Source organism: Bos indicus x Bos taurus, chromosome 27 (genome assembly GCF_003369695.1).
Source record: "Bos indicus x Bos taurus breed Angus x Brahman F1 hybrid chromosome 27, Bos_hybrid_MaternalHap_v2.0, whole genome shotgun sequence".
Classification (NCBI taxonomy): Eukaryota; Metazoa; Chordata; class Mammalia; order Artiodactyla; family Bovidae; genus Bos; species Bos indicus x Bos taurus.
In genome coordinates this window covers 14833261-14854800 of record NC_040102.1, presented here as the reverse complement: position 1 = coordinate 14854800, position 21540 = coordinate 14833261, and the positions used below count along the sequence as shown (strand labels likewise).

The following is a 21540-nucleotide window of genomic DNA, read 5'->3' as shown; positions in this document are numbered from 1 at the left end:
CACCAGATTTCATAATTGTTTGAGGATGGCCTGCCAGTGGAGGAGATGCAAGAGATGCGGGTTCGATGCCTGGATTGAGAAAATCTCTTGGAAGAGGGCACGGCAACCCACTCTAGTACTCTTGCCTGGAGAATCCCATGGACAGAGGAGCCTGGCGGGCTATGGTCCATAAGGTTGCAAAGAGTCAGACAAGACTGCAGTGACTTAGAACGCACACAAAGATGATGCTCAGACTGTAAGGTTGTCTTCATTTTTTCAGCTCCTTTGTGGCTCGTTCAGTTCCCCATTTTCCCTGATGCTTCAGATATGAGAAATTCCATCTACGAGATAAAAAAGTAGCTTTGGGGTGACTCTTTAGATGGAAGGCACCCCTCTTGAGAAGGGGCGAATAAAGGCTCTCCATGCTGGTTCTCAGTGGGCTGGGCCTTGTCCTGGAGGCTCTTGGGGACAGGGTCAGAGACCCGATATCCAGTTTTATCAGGACCCTGAGAAAGCTCTTAGCCATCGGGTGGTCCGTGTATGAGGTGTAAATCGAGATCTCACAGCGTACCAAGACACAACCGATAATACATCTTGTTTTTGTTCGGTGAACTGGACCTTGGAAAACCCAGGGTGACAGAGGTTAGCCAGCACAGGACGTGATCTCCGTCCCGCGTGCCCCTGCAGCCCGGGGAAATGGAGGTGGAGGTTTTATTTATTTTTCAACCTTTAAGGAGTTTTTATTTACCCAAGCAAGTTGTCAACTTTTCATGAGGCTATAGATGTTTTTCTCCTCCTCCCTCTCTCTTGCCACCTCTGCCTCATTTATAATTAACTGTCTAATCCCGTCTTCCCTGGTCGTATTTCTCAAATCCGTCCTCTTCTATTTCTGATGCGACTCCCAGTCACCTTCGCACTGGCCCGAGCTCTGTGTCCACACTGCCCCTTCTCCACGGAGTCGTTTGTCCCAAAGTGCCAGTCTCACCCTGTCCCCACTGCCCTGGCCCAGGACCAAGGCCCTCACGTCCACAGGCTCCTGGTGACCTAGTCCCTGTCCACCTCTTTTATACCTGTGTTTGAACTTGAATGACTCTGAACGGTTTGATTCTATGTGTGCATCCAGGGAGAAAAAGGTTTAGGGCATGGGTTCTGTTTCTGTGGGTGGATGCTAAGTCTCTGTCTGCATAGCAGAGTGAGGATGGGGCATTTGATGGCTTCATCAGGGAGGGTATGCCACCAATCCATGAGGTCTTACCCGGGTTTCTGCTCCCAGAGAGTTGACCCTTGAGACAAGTTGATTAACTCAACTGAGTTTTTACTAGAAGACACTGTTTGCTCCCCTTTGTAGCAGAGCAGCATAGGATGCTGTTTTCTGATGAGAGTGAAGAGTGTATACTCTCATCACACTCTGGCTCTACCCTGCACCCCTGTAGACCTGTCACTGTTGGGGGGCAGTGTGCCCCATGTGGGGACAGAGCTCCCTTCTCTGAAAGTACTAACCTTGTAGACACTGTCTCTACCACCCTTGAATGCCTAAACCAAATCGTGGCCAGACTCTTTTATCTAAAAGGAAAACAAGAGTACCAGATAAAAGTTAACAGGATGGGGCTCCAGACCTAGTTCTGCAGGTTTCTGTTTGTCACATGACCCTAGGCAAACTCCCTAACTTCTCTGAGACGCACATTTCCTCGTGTCTAAAGCAGAAATGATAAAACTGATTCCGCCCACCTCGCAGGGTTGTTGCAAGCATCTGGTGGGTATCACGAGAAATCACTGTGTGATTGAAAAGTGAAAGTGAAGGTCGCTCAGTCGTGTCCGACTCTTTGCGACCCCGTGGACTATCCAGTCCATGGAATTCTCCAGGCCAGAATACTGGAATGGGTAGCCTTTCCCTCCTCCAGGGGATCTTCCCAACACAGTGATCGAACCCAGGTCTCCCACATTGCAGGCGGATTTCTTTACCAGCTGAGCCACCAGGGAAGCCCAAAGTGTGGTTAGAAGATGGTAAAATGATACTATGCTTGTGATATTATCAAAATCATATTAAAATAGATTTGATTAAGAGAAGTTTTCTCTTATGTTACATCATCAGGGCTGGTCTTCACAGTTTAAGTTCTCAAACTTCAGATGAGGTCAGAGAGAAATTTCTCTCCGTGGTAGCTTGCAAATGGCCTGCTTTTCTATGCCTTCAGCTGGACCCTGCAGCCGCCTGAGTGACCTTGACAATTTACCCGGCTTCCCTGGTTTTCAGCTTTTTTTCAGCTGCCAAGTGGTAGGACCAACCCACCTTCAAAGAACTTTTCCATTCCTAGCAGGCTACTTTTAAGATCTTTCTCTGAGGCATGGGGGCAACTACTTTCTTGGGTGGAGCCCTGCATTAAGTCAACAGTTATTAATAAAGTGAGAATGACCTTTTAAGGAATCAAACTGGCTCATCAGTAACGAGCCATGAATAATATTGTTGTAAGTCTCAGCAACGAAGTCCCGATAAAATTACATTCCTGTGGGTGTCTCTTTTCCTGATGTGCTGACCTTCATAAGCTAGAGGAGCTTAGTGGATTCCTTGCTCCTCTGGCCATTCGAGAATTTCCTTGGCACCCAATATAGAACTGTTGAAAAGCAATTTCACTATTGGTTATGAGCCCAGAGTTTTATTAAGGTGAGATTTGAAAGTTTTTCTCCTAAGAGGGGCTCAGAAAGCCCTGGGTAGCTCAGTTTGAACTTCCTTAACTCTTTCAGGAGACGGTGCTGCTGAGTACTGGAGAGGGAAAGCTGAATGTCCACCCTGAGACTGCCACTTAACCAGCTGTCTGACCATTGAACTCTCTGTTAGCTATTTGATTCTCCATGATGTTTTTCCACCTGTGTAAGACAGGGTGATAATCATATCTTCCCCATGGAGTTGTAAGGTCTCACAGGTGATCATCCATGGGGGGGAAGACAAACTTCAGGGCCCAGAAGATGTTAGGTTTTGTTCTTATTGGTTATCAGGATCATCCAGCACCTAGAGGGCTCCCACTCTTGTCCTTTCATGCTGTAGCACAAGGGTCCCCAACCCCAGGTTCTTGGAAAAATCATCTTCCACGAAACTGGTCCCTGGTGCCAAAAAGGTTGGGTACCGCTGCTTGAGCAGATTGCTAACTCTGCTCTTCTTGTGACTTTTCATTCCTCAGGAATCAGTGGCTCTGTCTGTGTGGTCCCCTGGGGGTAAAGTTTGGTGATTCAGGGAAATCAGTTCGCATCTGTCTCTATAGATGGGTAAAGAGAAGGAGATTGATCAAGGCTGGTGTGTAAAGCCCATCCAGAGAGCATCTCAGACGTGTGGGACCTCTGCGCTTCTCTCTTGGACTTGCGACTTACGAGCTGGAAAGTTTCTAAAGTGTCCTTGGTCGTGTTCAGATGGAGAGCGGCGCTCGTCCCTGTCCCAAGCACAGAGCTACACGCTCTCAGGGTGATGCTTGGCCTTAAACCTCGTGGACTCATATTAACTGGGTACCAGATGTAGCCCAGAAAGCAAAAACTTATTTTCTCTCTTTGTCACTGGTATTCAGGATACACTTAAAAATTGAATTAGAGGTGCTTATCTACTTTTGGTCTGAAAGCATGTATATTAAGTGAAATACAGTAAAAGCAGCCCTCTTAGAAGGTGTGCAGCTCTGTGAATTTTGATGGATGTCCTCTGTGGTGTGACCACCGCTATATTTAAGACATAGGTCACTTTCCTCACCCCCAAATGTTTTTATGTCCCTCCTGCAAGCCCCTGGCGGCTATGGTTGCTCTGTCTTTATCACTTCACCTAGATTTTTAAAATCCCACTTGCCAGGAGTCCTGAAATTCTCTAGAAGACATCCGTTGTTCCATCCGGTACTCACAAATGGTCCTGAACTCTTGCAGGCTTCTGGCTCCCGCCAGGGAGCCTTGCTCTGTTTATTCATCTCTTTACTCAGCAGAGTCATCGAGCTGCTCTGCGGTCCAAGCCGCAAACGTGTGCTGTGACTCGAGACACAGAGTCCTCATGCAGGTTCTCGGCTCTCTCGGGAGCCACAGCGTGGTTGGGAGATGACATGCATGAACACAGAGTTTAATAAAGAGACAGAGAATTAATGGGCCACGTGAGGCCGAAAGTCAGGACACGTCCCGAGATCACGTCACGTTGTCGTTTTGGCTGAGCTTTGGGGACAGCAAGCGAGGGGCCCACAGGAAGAAGAGGGCAGCTCTGTTCTGGGTTGGGGCGGGGGCAGGAAAAGGCCCCCCGAAAGCAGAAGCATCTGACTCCTGCCTGCCATTCACCCTCCCCTTCTCCCCTCCCGCTCGCTGAAGCCTTTGATTTCCTGGAACTGGAAAAAAATATTCCACTTCCTGAACTTTCATCACGGGCCCTCTGCTTTCTGTTCCTTTTCACGACTGTCCTCGGCTTATTCTCTGGATCATTGCGTGCTGGCCTCCAGCCCCGCTGGACTTCTCACAAACCAGATCCTGGCCTAGACTGTGCTTCCTCGTGTCCTCCTAGGACCTGATAGCCAGGCCTTGTACAAAGACGATGCTCCAGAAATCTCTTGTCAGTTGAATGACTGAGTTGGGCCTTCTGGGGGAATACCTTGAGGAAGAGAATTCCTGGTCAGAACAAAGGGATGCAGTTAGGAAGATGCTTGAATGGCCACCATTGTTTATACTCCCTAGAATGATAGTGCAAGGGAGAAAGGACTTTTGGAGGATTGGAAGTTAAAGCGGCCTTGATTTAAATGAAATTTATAAAAGATCTTAGCGTGTAAGATCTCACACACACACACATGCACACACAGACACACCTTGTTAGGTTTTCATATCCACCCCCAGTTAGGGAAAGGAAAGACGCCATCTCGCTTTCCTGCCGTCTTATTTTCCTTGGGAGAAGAGGCAGAAGAAACTTGAGAGAGGTCAGTGTCAGTGCTCAGTGTGTGTCTGGTGAGCAGCATAATGGATGCTCTCAGGCCCGAGTAGGATCATCCAAAGGATAAAATAAGAGTTTGGGAGTCTGTCTGCCATATGTAGCCTGCCCTCCTCTTCTTTAATTTTATGCGACCCCCTCCAGGAAGACCTTGGTGGCATCCAGTTTCCATTCCATTCCTTCTGCCATGACTTTGAGGAGTCTGTTATCACATCCGCAAATCTCCTTTCCCAGTTTCTTCTGCACCTTTCTTTTCTTTGCTAGAAAATCCATGGATTCTCACTCCCTTCTAAAACCTCCCCTGTATAGAAATCAGGTTATGTTCTCCCTACCTTGTGCTGGTCATTTCATCACCCCTCATTGCCCAGGCAGTTCAAACAGAAACCCATGTATAAACAGAAATCAAAATACTTGGAGCAGTGAATGCAGGAACTGGCCCATGATGCTAATAACTTCTCCAGGAGACTGGAATGTGGCTGCCTTCCCGCCTAACCTGAACCTTTTCCAGGTGGCCAGGGACGCAGAGCACTGCCCATGATCCGAGCCGAGTGACTTCGGAGAAGCCACTGTACTTCTCTGTGCCCAAGTGTCTTCATTTATAATGGGATAGCGATGCTTTCCCTGACATTCTCATGTGATAAAATGTTAAAGTAACTTACGCACAAGCGTAAGTTGATTATGGGTACGGAGTGCTTTGAGAGAGGCCCTTGGGAAAACGTCGGTCCTGTTTGCTTATGGGTGCCAGTTTTCAGCGATATCCCATCCAATCAGTTGCCAACAGAAGTATGTGGTCTGCTCTGTTTGAAAGTGGGACAGGGCATTAGGGGCATTCAGATTAAAACCACAGTGAGGTATCACCAACATGTATCAGAATGAGTAAAGTCAAAAAAGTAATGATGACACCAAAATCTGGTGAAAATGTGCATCAGTGAGCTCATCCATTCATTGCTGGTGGGAACGTAAAATGGTGTGGCCGTTCTGTACGCTACTTTGGCAGTTTTTTGTAAAACTAAACATCTAATTACCACGTGATCCAGCAATTGCACTCTTGCACCTTTGTCCCAGAGATGGATACTTATGTTCAGATAAAAACTGCGTGAATGGCCATAGCAGCCTTATTTATAATAGCCAAAGAATGGAACATACTACAAGTCCTTCAGTGGGTGAATAAAAGCAGACCGTGGTACATCCACATCATGGAATATTACTCAGCAGTGTGAAGTAACCAACTCCTGATAAACACAACAACTTGGATGAATCTCCAGGGAATTACACTGAGTGAAAACAACCCGTCTCAAAAGGTTACCGTGTGAGTTCATCCGTGAGGCCTGCTTGAAATGACAAAAATTATAGAAATGGGAAACACATGAGCGGATGTCAGGGGTTAGAGACAAGGGGAGGAGGCAGAAGGACAGTGGATAACGGTTATAGAAGATGCTTGTAATGATTAGACTGTTTGGTGTTTCGACTGTGGTGGTGGCTATGTGAAACCACATGTGTAATGAAATTGCCAGAACTAAGTATACACACAAACACACACGCAGGAGTACAAGTGAAACAAGGAAATCTGAACAAGACGCATAGATTATCAGTGTCAATGTCCTGATACTGTACGATGGTTTAATAAGGTGTTACCATTGGAGGACACATGGCAAAGGGTGTGTGGGATCTCTGTATTATCTCTTACAACTGCATGTGAATCTCCAGTGATCGCAAACTGAAAAGCTTGATTTAAAAAAAGATTGAGGCAGGATTCAGAGCCAAGGTGGTCAGAATTCATCTTGTTAAGTGTTTTGAGGAGCTGATGCTGCGAAGCTGTGTTAGAACTGGGAAGGCAGTCTTTTCGATCGTTCTGATATGACATCTTTTGCCTGCAGAGGAGGAAGAGGGTGGAGAGTATGAACAGAGCGTCCCACAGCTAGACATGACACAATAGGGTGGATTTTGGTGGTCCTTCCTCTTTGTTAAAGTTTGATGAGCTCTCTGGACCCCAGGACCCAGAAACTAGCACAGCAGCTTCTTTTAGAGGAGGAGCAGAGAAGAGAAACGGGTCACGTTCGCAGCACTGCTTCCCTCTTGTGCCCTGGGGCTGGGTCTGGATGGGGCCCGTGCTCCTGCAGCCTTGGCCCTGGGAGGGTTGAGTTTGGGATGCTGCCACACATGAGCACCATTGGCAGGGCTATTTCAGCCCTGGGGAGCCAGGTTATTGGCAAGCTGCTTCTCCAGGGACATTAACCCAAAGTGAAGGCTTGTTCTTATTTCATGGCAGATGACATTTGATAACTGGGACTCCGGCTCCTGGGCTCTCTCGGGGGAGGTTTTCTTTCTTGAGAGTGCATGCCAGGATGGTACAGACTGGTGATGGTGGCACATGATGGCCGTCTTTTCTTTAAAGTCGTAGGACAGTCACATCTGGACGGCACCTATGAGGATCAAGAGATTGTCGCTAACCCACCGGACATCTGCCAAGTTGTGGAGGTGACCACCGAGAGCGATGAACAGCCGGTCAGCATGAGTGAGCTCTACCCCCTGCAGATCTCCCCCGTGTCTTCCTACGCAGGTAAGGGGCTGGGTGGGTCAGAATCTCTGCCACTGAACGAGGAACAAGGCAAGGAGATCCTTTAGTCTAAGGTCACCCATTTCACCAACACAGCAGACAACCTCTCCTCCTTCCTAAGGATTACTCTGGCTGGAATTATTCTGTCTTTAATGTTCTCAAGCACCATCTCCTTAGACACTTTTGTTCTCAGTTCCAAGTCTTGGTCACATTTCACTTGATCACCCGTAACATATTCACGCATGACTAATGAATAAGAAGATTTCTTTGGGGGGAGAAGTATGTTCGATTTTACAGATGTTATAGAAAGATGTTGCAGAAAAACCTGAACGAAAGTTTTGGCCAGTGTAACAGTTCATCTGTGTCTGTTTTATTTGCACACATTATCAGAAATTTGGAAGGGTGTTTTTCATGGAATCTGAGTTTGTCCCACCTGGGTAGGACCTTAGGGATCACCTCTTCCAGTTCCTTCATCGGAAGTGAAGGGATTGCTCCAGGCCCATAAGTGTTTGGGTCAGAATTTGAACTGAACCTGCAGACCCCACGTTCCACCAAGTTTCCTTGTCATCTCCACATAGGTTCCGCTTCTTTTTCAATTTAGCACAGCTTCTCATTGAGCATTTTGAACTCTCCAGGGAATGTCCCCAGACTGGCAGAAATTGGCCCCGATGTCAGAGCGTTAGGACCAGATTCAGCGGGCTCTCCCATCCTTAGAGGATAAAGTGGTGGTTCCCTTCCTCCACCAACATTACGTCTTACCCTCCTTCTGACGATCTCCACTTGACTTTTTGGGACTCAGTTATAATTATGAAATGTAAGGTCTAAGTCAGGGTTATTACAGGTAAAAAGTGGATGTCCTCTGATGGGTAACCCCAGTCGCTCAGGTCAGGAGTTCTTCCCAGTGCTCTTTATGTGCTGCCAAGTAGCGTGTCCTTCAGTCTGGGCACCACCCCAGTGACTGGCACAGAGTCGGCTTCAGAATTAGGTGGATTCATGTGACACATCGTTTGTACATTAGCAGCCCCTAAATTAACCTTCTGTTTCCTGAACCCCAACTTGCTTCCATGTCAACTTAATTTTTTTTCGATTGTGGTAAAATATCTGTAGTATAACATTTACCACTTTAGCCTTTTCGTTACTATTTTTTGGGGGCCATGATGTGTGCCATGTGGGATCTTGGTTCCTCGAACAGGGATGAACCCATGCCCTCTGCTGTGGAAGTGAGAAGTCTTAACCGCTGGGCTGCCAGGGAGGTCCCCCCGCTTCAGCTATTTCAGCGGCATTCAGTGCCTTAACCATGTTGTGCAAGGAGCACCCCGTCCATCTCTAGAGCTCTTTCACTTTGCAAAACTGAAACTTCGTGCCCGATATACAGTAACTCCCCATCCGCCTCCCCCCAGCCCCTTGGCAGTCCCCCTTGTACTTTCTGTCTCTCTGCATTTGGCTACTCTATGTACCTCATATAAGTGCAGTTATACAGTATTGGTTCATTTGTGACTGGCTTATTTCACTTTGCAGAATGTCCTCAAGGTCCTGACTTTCTTTTGTGCTGCAAACATAAAAGGAAAGTGAGAAGCAACCTTGGCTACAAGAGGCCTATAATCTGCCAAACAGGCTAAGCTTGTCATCAGTTATTTATTCATGAAACATCTTTTGAACTCCTGTGTGTACCATTCCCTGTAATAGGAACTATGACGATACTGTTTGCTGCGTGTGTGTTGTGCCCTGGAAACTATGCTAAGTGCTGGATGTTGACTGGCTTATTTAATTGTCAGGAGAATAGCCCTGGGTACTGTCATTATTATGTCTTTAAAAATGAAGTATCTAAGGCTGCTGGGGTGAAGCGGTGTGTCCAGAGATGGACAATCTATAGCACAGTGGGACCCACGCGTGGCTGATGCTGTTCTTAGCCCTTGCACTGCGATGCTGCCCTGCAGGAACTCGTGGGGCTCTGCCATTCAGAGCAGTCCACATGCCAGGATCTCAAGGGCCAAGCAAAGGAGGCAGAGCCAAATGCTTATGCCCTGATTCTACAGTGGAGATAACTGAAACCTGAAACACTCAGCCACTTTGCTTTTGTTTCCCTGACCATGGCTGCAAATGTGTGGCTGCTCTGTGTCATGCATTGCAGGCATTATTACATCGTTTTTTTTTTGTTTGTTTTGTTTTTAAAGGGGTTAGTGCTTTAGAATCAACTTTTCTATTTATCTGTTGAGTAAGAGTTTTCTGAAGTGTTCTTGGGGATTCTGGAAGGGCCTCTTCTTGCTGTTCTGCCAGCAGTAGCATTTTGCCTTTGCAGAAGAATCCCAAGAACAGCTGATTCATGCAGAGAGAAATGAAAATGTCATTACCCTTTTCAGGACATTTGCAAGATGTGAAAAGAAGGATTTTAGTGCCAGGCTGGCAGGCAGCAGGGGTTTGCTCGGAGCCTGGTGTTTCAGCCTGGCCTTTATTTTTTTCCATTGTTTTCATTGTCTGAATTCTCCAGAACCCTTTGCGGGGAGGCTTATTGGATAGAGCCAAGATAAGTCATCACTACCACTTTTCTAGAACCCAGGACACAGCAGAAACTTATCTGTTACTGACCATGGGTAGCTAAAATCTTTCAGTCAGGAATTCCATAGCTTGCTGCTAGGAAAGACAGCTTCTTGGTTGTATTCCTTTTTAAACTTGATGGTCTCCACAAAAAAAATAGGCTGTTTGCCTGTTTTTCATGACAGGGTCCCTTTGTTTGAACTATTCAAGTGAATTTCAGCCTTCTCTAACCACTTTCATTCATTTAGGAAACTGGTATTTGGAGGCAGTTGTTTGCTATTTTTTTCCTCCCTACTGATCATTGAAATAGAATCCCAGTAGTATTACAAAAACCACATTCATTGTTGCAACTCGGTCTTCTCCGTGGTCTAAATATGATGTTGAGCAAGAAAAGGGACAGTTTCTTTGAGTGGAGGTACTTGCCCTGTGGGCTTCCCTGGTGGCTCAGTGGTAAGTAATCTGCCTGTAGTTCAGGAGACATGGGTTCAACCGGTGGATTGGGAAGAGCCCCTGGAGGAGGAAATGGCAACCCATGTCAGTATTCTTGCCTGGGAAATCCCATGGACAGAGGAACCCTGATGGACTGCAGTCCATGGAGTCACTAAAGAGTCGAACATGACTTAACTACTGAGCACACACACTTGCATTATGTTATTAGAAGACAACATGAAATTCTAGTTGGATTCATGAAACTTTATTCTGGGAAGGGATGTCCCAAAGCCCAACCCTGGGAAACTCTAGAGAAGAGTCCTTTTTATTTTTAAAGATTCCGGTGTGTGAATAGGGATTATTTATTATGTTGTTGGTGGCTTAATAAGAGAAATCACAGTAGTACTGGGGGGAAGGCTGGATGAGAGGATGGAGAAGAAGGCAGAAGACAAAAGACTGATTTGTAATAACTGAGAGAAGGGAGACCAGCCACTAGCAGAAAAGACTTTGGGTCCTTCAGGAAACCGGAGCAGGCTTGTGTTTTGTTGGGTGCAGCAAAAATAAGAGTGCTTTAAGAGGACTCTGGTTTGAAAGACTTCCCTGGTGGTCCAGTGGTTAAGAATCTGCCTTCTAATGCATGGGATGCAGGTTTGATCCCTGGTCGGGGAACTCAGATTCCACATGCTGTGGAGCAGCTAAGCCTGTGTGCTGCAACTGGAGAGAAGCCTGCATCCCGTAACAAAGGATCCCACACGCCACAGCTAAGACCTGATGCAGCCAAATACAGAAATAAATATATATATATAATTTTAAAGAGGGCTCTGATTTGAACCTTTTCATTGAGACTTGTAGTAACAGTCATGGAGGAAGTGATCGAGGGAAAAGAATCCTTGTCAATCTTATTAATAAAACTTGTTGAACAAGTCTTCCAGAAAATGTACCAAGATGTCATTGTGCAAAAGGGCTGTGACGGAAGACGTGTTGTCTCCTTCCAAATCATGTTCCTAAGATGGTCTGACAATAAAAACTGGGCTAAGGGGACTCCCCTGGCAGTCCAGTGGTTAAGACTCCGTGCTTCCACTGCAGGGGGCATGGGTTAGATCCCTGGTCAGGGAACTAAGATCCTGCGTGTCAGGCCACACAGCCAAAAAAAATAGAGCTAAAAAAAAAAAGAAAGAAAGAAACTGGGCTACGTGGAGAGTGAGCCTAAGACTAGCGTCATTGTAAAACTGCAGGTCCTGGAGGGAGCACCCAAACCCACTCCGGGTGCTTCTGGGAAAACAGAGACCAGAAAGATCAATCAAACTGCTTAGGTACCTGCTATTACTCTGTAAACACTACAACTTACTCAGACTGTGCTTAAGAGGCAACTCCCCATTTTTTTTTAATTCCATTTTACTCAAAGCAAATCAGAACCCAAACTGAAACTAATGAAAAGGAAAAATAAAACAACTCATATTGATGTGTCAGTAACAACATTGATCTGGAAGCAGCAGCTGCTGTGAACTTGTAAGTTCTGTGAAAATACTGGTGGTGAAGTAAAACCCAAGAAAACAGGAAAATAGGTATGCGTGGCCCCCAACAAAGCACTTTGAGCCAGTGACCCAGGAGTCACTGTAAGTACCGCTGTTCTTCTAGAGAGAAGGGTTTGATATCCTCAGGCTGGGGCTTCAAGCATCCTTTGCTCCTAAGCTGAAGGCACTCGAGGCCGTTCTTTTAAATACTAAAAACTAGAAAAATCAGGAACTTCCTGATGGGCCAGTGGTTAAGACTGCATGCTTCCAATGCAAGGGGCAGGGGTTCGATCCTTCGTCCGGGAACTAGGATCCCACATGCCGTGCGGAGCATCCAAGAAAATGCTTTAAGAAAATAAATAGAAATCTCAGTTTGCTAATATGGAGATTCTTCAAAACTGCTTCAGAGGGAATTGACCTTCCTTTAGAAATGATGTTCTTCCGCAGACACTTATGTCAGCTGAAAACAGAAGTTCGGAGCATGTGTATCTCCTCTTGTCTCCAGCAGTTTCCCTGAAGTTGTACTTAAAGGTGGATAACATTCTGATCCCATTTATGGTCATGCCAGGTCCCAGCACAGAGTCTTCCCAGAGACTGCATCCCAAGCCCCTCCCACGTTGGTGACTCAATTCCCTGCTGGTTTTTGCCCATTTCCAACAAGCCTGGTGGCATCCTGTGTTTATTTGAAGGGGAGAGGAACAGAAGACGAAGTATTTCTATAGGGTGATTAGGAGGAATTGGAGGGGCTGGACCTACAGGAAAGGAAGAGAAACCTCGACTCGACTTTGGAGCCCTACGAAGCTAATGCTCAAAACGGAATGGGGATCTTGAAGTTTCGTGGGAGGTCGGAGCTGCAGGAGAGCTTCAGTGCCCGGAGCCCGGGCATCAGAAGGCTGGTCTGTCTTCCCTCCCTGCACTGACTCAGACCATCACACTTGAGTTGGTTTCTCAACATCTCTGTTCTGCTTTCTTCTTGGGAGTGGCAGCCACTGATTTCTGTCTCCTCTTAGGAGTCCTGGGCTAGCTGGAAGATTAAGCCAGGAGGGGTGCTTTCCCTTGCTGTTGTTTTTACAATAATGTGTTTTGGTGGGGAAGGGTCTCTTGTGCCTGGCGTTGCTGGTTTGCCCCAATAAAGAGGGTCAGGGCTTCCCGGGCGTCTGCTACCTCTGCTGGACGGGCCGGTTTTCTGGCTGCGGGTGGTCAGCCGTCTGCAGTGGCTCAGGCCTGGGTGAAGTCACTGAAGTACAGTGACCGAGAACGGTGCTGAGAGGCCCCAGGATGGGCCCTGTGTCATCACTTTCAGCTTCCTTGTTTGAAGAATGATTCTGTGCCTCAGTTTGTCCATTTGTTCCCTAGCCTTTAGTTCGTGGAGGGGCTGGTCTAGGACTGGTGCTCTGTGTGGTCGGAAGGGCTCTGTCTGGGCTGGGGGGCTACCTGGTCATAGCCATGCCACCAGCAAGGTTGGAGGCTGGAGGCCAGGGCCTCTGTAGGTTTGAAGTGGAAAGGGTAGAAGCCACGAGAACACACAACATCTTCTGCCCAATGAAGGTGGGGTGGGGTGACAGGACCTGCTTCCTGACTTAGGGTCCTTGAGAGACTGAATAAGACCTGCAGGCAAAGTGCTGGCCCACGGCTCACTAACCCTGTACTGCTGCTGCTGCTGCTAAGTCACTTCAGTCGTGTCCAACTCTGTGCGACCCCTTAGATGGCAGCCCACCAGGCTCCCCTGTCCCTGGGATTCTCCAGGCAAGAACACTGGAGTGGGTTGCCATTTCCTTCTCCAATGCAGGAAAGTGAAAAGTGAAAGTGAAGTCGCTCAGTCGTGTCCGACTCTTAGCGACCCCATGGACTGCAGCCTACCAGGCTCCTCCGTCCATGGGATTTTCCAGGCAAGAGTACTGGAGTGGGTTGCCATCGCCTTCTCTGACTAACCCCATAAACATTCACTAATATGGCTTCCCTTCAGGCCTTGTCTGTAAAGTGAGTGACCCCGAGGGTGACCTCTAAGTGTCCCTGTATTTTGGAAGTTCTCCCTTCTGTGCGTTCATTTCTCGATGTTGTGAACCCTGAAAAACTGCACGCCATCAATTTAGTATTTGAAACACTTAAAATTTTTTTTACTTAAAAATCAAAAGTAGTTTGCTTAAAAATTTTTTAAAATTATTTTTACTTGAAATTTTGGGGATTCCCTGGTAACTCAGTGGTGAAGAATATATTAATACCTGCCGATGCAGGAAACTCAGGTTTGATCCCTGGTCCAGGTAGATCCCACATGCCTCAGAGCGACTAAGCCTGTGCACCACAGCTACTGAGCCTGTGCTCTAGAGCCCAGGAATTGCAACTACAGAAGTCTGTACATCTGGAGCGCGTGCTCTGCAACGAGAGAAGCCACTGCAATGAGAAGCCCACGCACCGCAACTGTGGAGTAGCCCCTGCTCCCTGCAACTAGAGAAAAGTCTGCACAGCAATGAAGACCCAGCCCAGCCAAAAATAAATAAATAATTTTTTTTTTTAAAGAACACTGGTAAATTACTTGAAAAAAAACATCTTGTATTCTGTGCACAGGTGATGTCACCTCTGGTTGTTGCCTGATCCTGTTCCCCTAGTATGTGGTACAGATCCAGTGTTGAAGGAGGCTAGTGAGCTCAGGACAAAGGCGCTCCAGCATTTACTGGATGTGGGCTGTGTGCCGGGCCCCGGACTGAGCACAGCATCCTCTTTGGAAGGTGCTTCTATTCCCAACTGTGCCTCTGTGAAGTCAAGTCACTTGCTCTGTCTCTCACAGCCGGAAGGCTGAATCAGGGTGGTGACTGAGTTTGTCGTCTGTTGCCGCGTACAACTACAAACTTAGTCCCTGAACACAACACACTTTATCATCCCACAGTTGCTGAGGGTCAGGAGAGCAGGCATGACTTGGCTCGGGTCTTCGGCTCCGGGCATTCTCTGCAGAAACCCGCTGTCCAGTTCTGGGCCGGGGCGGCTGTCGCATCTCAGGATGGGATCTGGGAGGGTCTGCTTCCAGGCTCACACAGCGCGGGGTGGAATGTAGTTCCTGGCAGGTTGTCAGCCTGAGGGCCTCAGCTTCTTGCTGGCTGTTGGCTGGAAGCAGCCCCTCGGTTGTCTGTCCGGGTGCCTCCCTGCCGTGGCGGCCTGCCCCCTCAAGGCCAGCCGGGGAGGTTGTCGCCTCATTAGATGGGGTTTCAGGCTTATGTAATGTGATCGCATACAGCCTGTCGCCTCCGCCCTGTTCCGTTGGTTTCAGAGCAAGTCACAGCCCCGCCTGCCCTCCGGAGGAGGGAACCCCACGAGGAGGTAAACACGGCAGCTGAGGCTCACAGGAACCCCCCTAGAATCTGTGCATCCACAGCAAGCCAGGGGGAAGATAAACCCCTTTATCCTTCCAGGATATCAGCACTGAGGGGCTGGGAGGAGACTGGGCTGGAAAGGAGGGACCTGGGGAGACTGGGCTGGGATTTAAATGAACCAGCTGCTGCGGATGGTGTGGGGCCTGGATGGAGCAGCCGCAAGGAAAGGGCCTGACACGGAGGCAGAAGCTGGCAGAGGACCAGGGGGGCAGACGGGCACCCAGGGGCCCAACATCCCACCCCGGGAAGCAGAGACCATGAATAAACGTAGCCTGGCCCTGGGAAAATGAGCCACCCCTCCACCTTCAACCTTTTCTCCGAAGGGACAGAACTAGAGAACTCCAATTCTACCCCAACACCTCCCAGGCACACGCGTTTGACCTGAGCAAAGGAGACGGAGGTTTTGAGTTTAGTGACCCACTTCTTTGGAAGAAAAAGTTTCTGATATATATGTATTTTAAAACACTGCCTGAGCCTCCAAACAGTTTGAGCTGCAGGAATGATAGGCCTGTGTTTTTCTCTCTGTGAACAGAAAGTGAAACTACGGATAGCGTGCCCAGTGACGAAGAGAGCGCGGAGGTAAGCATGGCGGGGCCGCTGGCGCCAGCAGGCGCTGGGACAGAGCCTTCCCAACCAGCACGGTGGTTTCCGCGTGGCTAGTGGAGGTTCTTTTCTTTTGATCATGAGTTTCAGTTGCGGCTTTTTTTTTCTTTTCTTGGTGGTGGTGGTGAAATATACATAACGTAAAAATTGACAGTGCTTTTGTATTTCAACTTACAAAACGAGGCTTTGGGGAAATGAACGGGAGGGCAGAGAGTGAGAGATGTCTCAGTAAGAAAGCAGGCTGTGGCGGCAGGAAAAAGCCAGGAAACGCTGATGTTCGTAGGGCCATAAACATCCTACTTCTTGGGCAGAAATAGAAAGTCCAGGTGGCTCCGGGCAGTGATGAGAGGTCAATGTCAGGAAGCGCTTTAAGCCGGAGCAGCTCTCCAGGTCCCTAGAGTCCCTGCCACCCGCGATCCATGCCCACTGGCCAGGTGTGTATTCAGTCGGATTCTGAGTCCCCCTCCTGTTCTCCTTCCTCTGGCTGGGCTCTGACAATGCCAGCCAATGGCTCTGATGGTGAGCGAAGGCATTCCTGTGAAGCCTGCCTTGTGTCTGTGTTTGAGTCAGTTACAGACAGACAGACTGTCTAGCGGTTGTTTGATATAGCGATTTCCCAGGGTGCGAACTGCTTCCAAGGATAGCCTGGGAATTCTGAAAAGACAGCAGGCGCAGGTGCTTACACATTTGGACCCTGTTTCTTCAAGGTCAGAATTCTAGCTCCTTCCCTGAATGGCGCCCACAGCTTGAAGCCAGCTGTTGGCAGCATGCTGGAGCTCTGAACTGCACTCATTTGAAAGAGATCCAGGGGCATTCCCTGTGTTATTGAGCACCTCACTTGCCTTCTTCTGAAAAACTCAGCTGGACTCAGGGATCCGGTGGGGCCATCATGAAGACCTGGCCGCCCTCTCGCACCAGCCATCCTGGCCCAGAGCTTCCTAACAATCAGGCCAGGCAGCTGGCGTTAGAGGGGAACCAGAAACCAAGCTGCTGCCTCATTTTCCTGCCTTCATAGAATAGTCTCGGCTAGATTTCTGGGAGGTGGGCGACGGGCATTGATGATTAAAAATAAAAGGTTGCGGGGGAGAGAAACTGTGTTTTGGGGGCATGTGTGGCTGGGGATGGATCTCAGTTCAAGGATGTGGAGTCACTCAGCTTCTTGTTTATTCCATGCCTCTTAAATTCAGATACTTAACACGTGGGGAGAAGGGGCCGTGTTTTAAAAAGCCACTGGAGAAAGGGCAGAGGAAATACCTGTCATCATTCTTTTCTTTGCAAGGGTCGGCCACACTGGCGGAAGAGGAGCGTTGAAGGCAAACAGTACCTCAGCAACATGGGGCCGCGGAACACGTACCTACTGCCCAGCATGGCCACCTTTGTCACGTCCAACAAGCCCGACCTCCAGGTCACCATCAAAGAGGAGAGCTGCCCGGTGCCTTACAACAGCTCCTGGCCCCCGTTCCCCGACCTCCCCATCACCGCCCCCATGAGCCCCACGCCCAGCAGCAGCCGCCCAGACCGGGAGACCCGGGCCAGCGTCATCAAGAAGACGTCAGACATCACCCAGGCCCGCGTCAAGAGCTACTAATAAGCCTGCGACTTCCCCTGGTGGTTGTCGGGATTTCTTGGCTTTGTGTTTATCGTTTGTTTGTATTTTATTTTTCTCTCTGACATCTGTTGTAGACGAATCTTAAGGGAAAAAGCCTTGACAAAATAGAACATTGATTGCTGTGTCCAACTCCAGTACTGGAGCTTCTTTTTAACTCAGGACTCCAGCTTCTTGGTAGACGCGTTATCTCTAGAGCCTGCTGGATCTCCCAGGGCTGCTCCCTCAAGTTCAAGGACGTCATAGGACCAACCCATATACGGGCAGTGAGGTGCTGCGTTGCCTGTGGTCAAGGCCAGCATGGTGGAATGGATGCCTCCACACGGAGGAAGAAAATGTGAACTAGCTGGAATTTTTTATTCTTGTGAATATGTACATAGGGCAGTACTAGCGACGTTGCAGTCTGCTTCTGCACCTTATCTTAAAAGCACTTACAGATAGACCTTCTTGTGATCCTGCTCTGTTTCACAGCACATCAGCACCCCCCTTCCCTAGCCTTCTTCCCTCCTCCCCTCCCAGCCCTGACCCTTCCTCCCTTCCTTCCCCTCCCATCTCTTTCCCTTCATCCCCTCCCCTCCTCTCCCATTCATTTTCTTTCCTCCTCTTCCTCCCCTCAAAGGCCGTGTTCCACATCCCTGAGGAGGAGAAGAAGGAAATGAACTTCTCCACCAATGTCCCATTTTAAAAGACTGCTTTAAAAAAAACAACAACAACAAAAAAAAGAGAAAATCTTTCTAATCTGCTATGCTTGAATGCCACGCGGTACAAAGGAAAACTATCATGGAAAGATTATGCAAATTCTCAGATTTGAAGACAAAAATACTCTAATTCTAACCAGAGCAAGCTTTTTTATTTTTTATACAGGGGAATATTTTATTCAAGGTAAAATTCTAAAGAAAATATAATTGTTTTTTATCTTTTCTACAGCAAATTTATAATTTTAAGATTCCTTTTCTTGTTTATCGGCAGTTATTACATCCTTGTGGCACATTTTTTTTTTTAATTTTGTAAAGGTGAAAAAGCTTTTATGAGCTCATGTAGCAATCAAATTATCCTGTGGATTGATAATAAATGAATATGATATATAGTTAAATTTTTAATGGGCATCACGCCTGGCTTTGTCTGTGTGTACCTTAGAGGACAGTCATGGGACAGGACTGGCAGTGTATCATTTCTTCTGGCGGACTGGAACTTTCCCCCTTTCTTTTCTTTTGTGTTAATCATTCAGTCATGTCCGGCTCTTTGTGACCCCATGGACTGTAACCCACCAGGCTTCTCTGTCCATGAGATTCTCCAGGCAAGAATACTGGAGTGGGTTGCCGTGTGCTTCTCCAGGGGCTCTTCCCAACCCAGGGATCGAACATAGGTATCCTGCACTGCAGGCAGATTCTTTACGGTCTGAGCCACCTAGGAAGCCCTGAGGATGCCTTCCTTTGCGGGGTGTTTGCCTGCAGCTGGATCCTGTGCTGAGTGCTGTCTTACATGACAATTTCACCTCTTCACTCATCAAGGTTGTGCACAGGATAGAGATTTATCTCCATTTCACAGGGAAGAAATGGAGACTGGAAAGGAAAATGCCTTTATGCAAAGCCTCACAGGTAGTAAGCGTCCGAGGCTGGTGTGATTATGGATGGAGTCTTTTTCCCCCTTTCCACTGCTCTCTACTGTTAGCAAATTCCATGCACATCTGTGTTTTTCTTGTTCTTAAATATATGATTAAAATTCTGTATTTATGTCACATCCTGAGCTCACGGATAAGACATTTTTGGTAACAGGAGGTATTTGTTGCATTCCTCCTGGCTCGGTCTTCTTTCTAAGACCTGGGGCCTCAGCCCAAGGCCCTGCCCTCAGAACTTAAGGCATATCTTTTCGAGTGAGAAATGTGAATTGCAGAATCCCAGACTCCACCACCGAGTCCGTGACCTCGGGGAAGCCACCCAGTTCACCCCTCAAGCTTCCACCGTGTCCGTAAAATCAACTTATGGAGCCTCAGCCCACCTCCCTGTTACCTCTGAGGCTTGTGTAGGAGATTGCTGGGTTAATGTTTGAAAAGGTTCCTTCAGTGAAAGGACAAAGGGCTAATTTTATACCTCCCTCTGTGTGTGGCTGCAGATAGAATTAGTGGCCATAAAATTATCCAGCCCTGAACAAAAAATGAACTGAAGCATGTTACTGGTTGCTGTGCTGTGGCTGAAATGCCAGGCTGGACGGTTGGCTGCTCCCATGAGGAGCACCCCGGTGGCAGTGGGTTTACCTCCCCTTCACGAAAAGCCTCTGCAATCTCGGCGAGAGGAGAAGCTGCAGGGAGGAGGGGTGCCAGTCTTCCTCGGCCCCGTGCCCTTCACTGAAGACCTCACCTTCTTCCAGGTTCTGGACAAACAGGTCCAGTTCTTTGCAACTTGGATCTAAATCCTTCTACTCAGCCACCCTGCTTTAGAATCAATTAACCAATAGCGGAAGGCGGCTCTCGGTCATGTGACCTGGAGATCAAAGGGGAGATCCTCTTGACCTCTTTCTTCCAAACACAGAGGGAGCCCCCCAACCCCCCAACTCACTTCCAGGCCTCTCAGCAGCTCTGCAGGGCCCAGAGGCCACTCCGTGTGCTTCTGCCGACTCGGTTGTGACCGGACAGGCAGCATCTCTCCAGGTGAGAGAAGACAGAGAACTGGAAATGCACCTGAGGGGCCTAAAGATAACCATCCATGGCCAAGAAGATGCAGGTTCGATGCCTGGGTCGGGAGGATTCCCCTGGAGGAGGGCATGGAAACCCACTCCAGTATTCTTGCCTGGAGAACCCCACGGGCAGAGGCACCTGGCAGGCTGTGATCCATAGGTCACAAAGAGTCAGAGACAGCTGAGCACGCACCCAGAGCATAGCCAAGAAGGCAGGAGAACCAGAATGGTGTTTAAATTATTTCTGAGAAAGGGCGTGTTCTGTCATGTTCGTCAGTGTCACTTGCCAGGAGTGTGGGGAAGGAGCCCCGTGCCTGGGGTTGGCCTGAGGAAGAAAAATCAGCGAGACGGGGCATCTCAGGGACGCAGCCTCAGACCTCATTGTCTGTTACAGGAAGTGCTGGGGACAGTGCTGCTTTTGGCTGGTGTCTGTGTGAGCTGATAAGCTTTTGTGATGGGCTTGGGTGTGTGTGTGGATACGTTTTATGGTGGGCTTGGTGTGTGTGTGTGTTGATATGCCTTTTTGATGGGCTTGGTGTGTGTGTGTGTGTGTGTGTGCACTGATACAGTTTTATGATGGGCTTGGTGTGTGTGTGTGTTGATATGCCTTTTTGATGGGCTTGGTGTGTGTGTGTGTGTGTGTGTGCACTGATACAGTTTTATGGTGGGCTTGGTGTGTGTGTGTGTTGATATGCCTTTTTGATGGGCTTGGTGTGTGTGTGTGTGTGCACTGATACAGTTTTATGATGGGCTTGGTGTGTGTGTGTGGATATGCTTTTGTGATGGGCTTGGTGTGTGTGTGTGTTGATAGGCTTTTGTGATGGGCTTGGGGTGTGTGTGTCTGTGTGTATCTGTGTGTGTGTGTGTGTGTAACTGGCAGGTTCAGTGTCTTAGTCTCTGCTCCAGCACCTGGGTCATCCCCTTAATAATGAGGAGCCTGTTCAGCTGTGACCTGTGCATCCAGTGGCAGGAACTTCCGCCCAGTCCGAAGGTTGAAAGAACCCAGCACATCCTGAACCGCAAAGGGCTTCCAGAACACCGTTTTGCAAGTTTCTAAATAAATCCATGCTCAGCCATAGCATTTTTCCATGTTTTGATGGAAGTAACTGCCAAAGGAGGTGTTTAGTCTATTTAAATGTATTTATAGAGAAGAAGAAATACACACAGAAAAGAAATACAAATCTACTGGCCATCCAAACCCCAAAATAGTATCTGGTTTTTTCCCCCCCCCCATCCTAAATCTAAAGTATATTTGGCTATCAGGTAACTAGTGAGATCAAAATTTTAGGATTGAGGAAGATGAGTGATTGGGTTTCAGGATTCTGAGTTTTCCAACTTGTGCTTTTGGAAGT

At 48.1% G+C, this 21540-nt stretch overlaps 1 protein-coding gene across 2 annotated transcripts in view; it reads left to right on the top strand.

Moving 5' to 3' along the window:
- IRF2 (interferon regulatory factor 2) overlaps positions 1 to 18615 on the top strand; it is an 83686-nt gene extending 65071 nt beyond the window's left edge. For both annotated transcript variants that reach the window (XM_027530263.1, XM_027530264.1), the window contains exons 7-9: positions 7302 to 7466; positions 15839 to 15885; positions 17189 to 18615. In XM_027530263.1, the coding sequence (XP_027386064.1) occupies positions 7302 to 7466; positions 15839 to 15885; positions 17189 to 17497 (521 nt within the window). In that variant the 3' untranslated portion in view covers positions 17498 to 18615. The remainder of the gene's footprint in view (positions 1 to 7301; positions 7467 to 15838; positions 15886 to 17188) is intronic.
- Positions 18616 to 21540: the final 2925 nt, after the last annotated feature.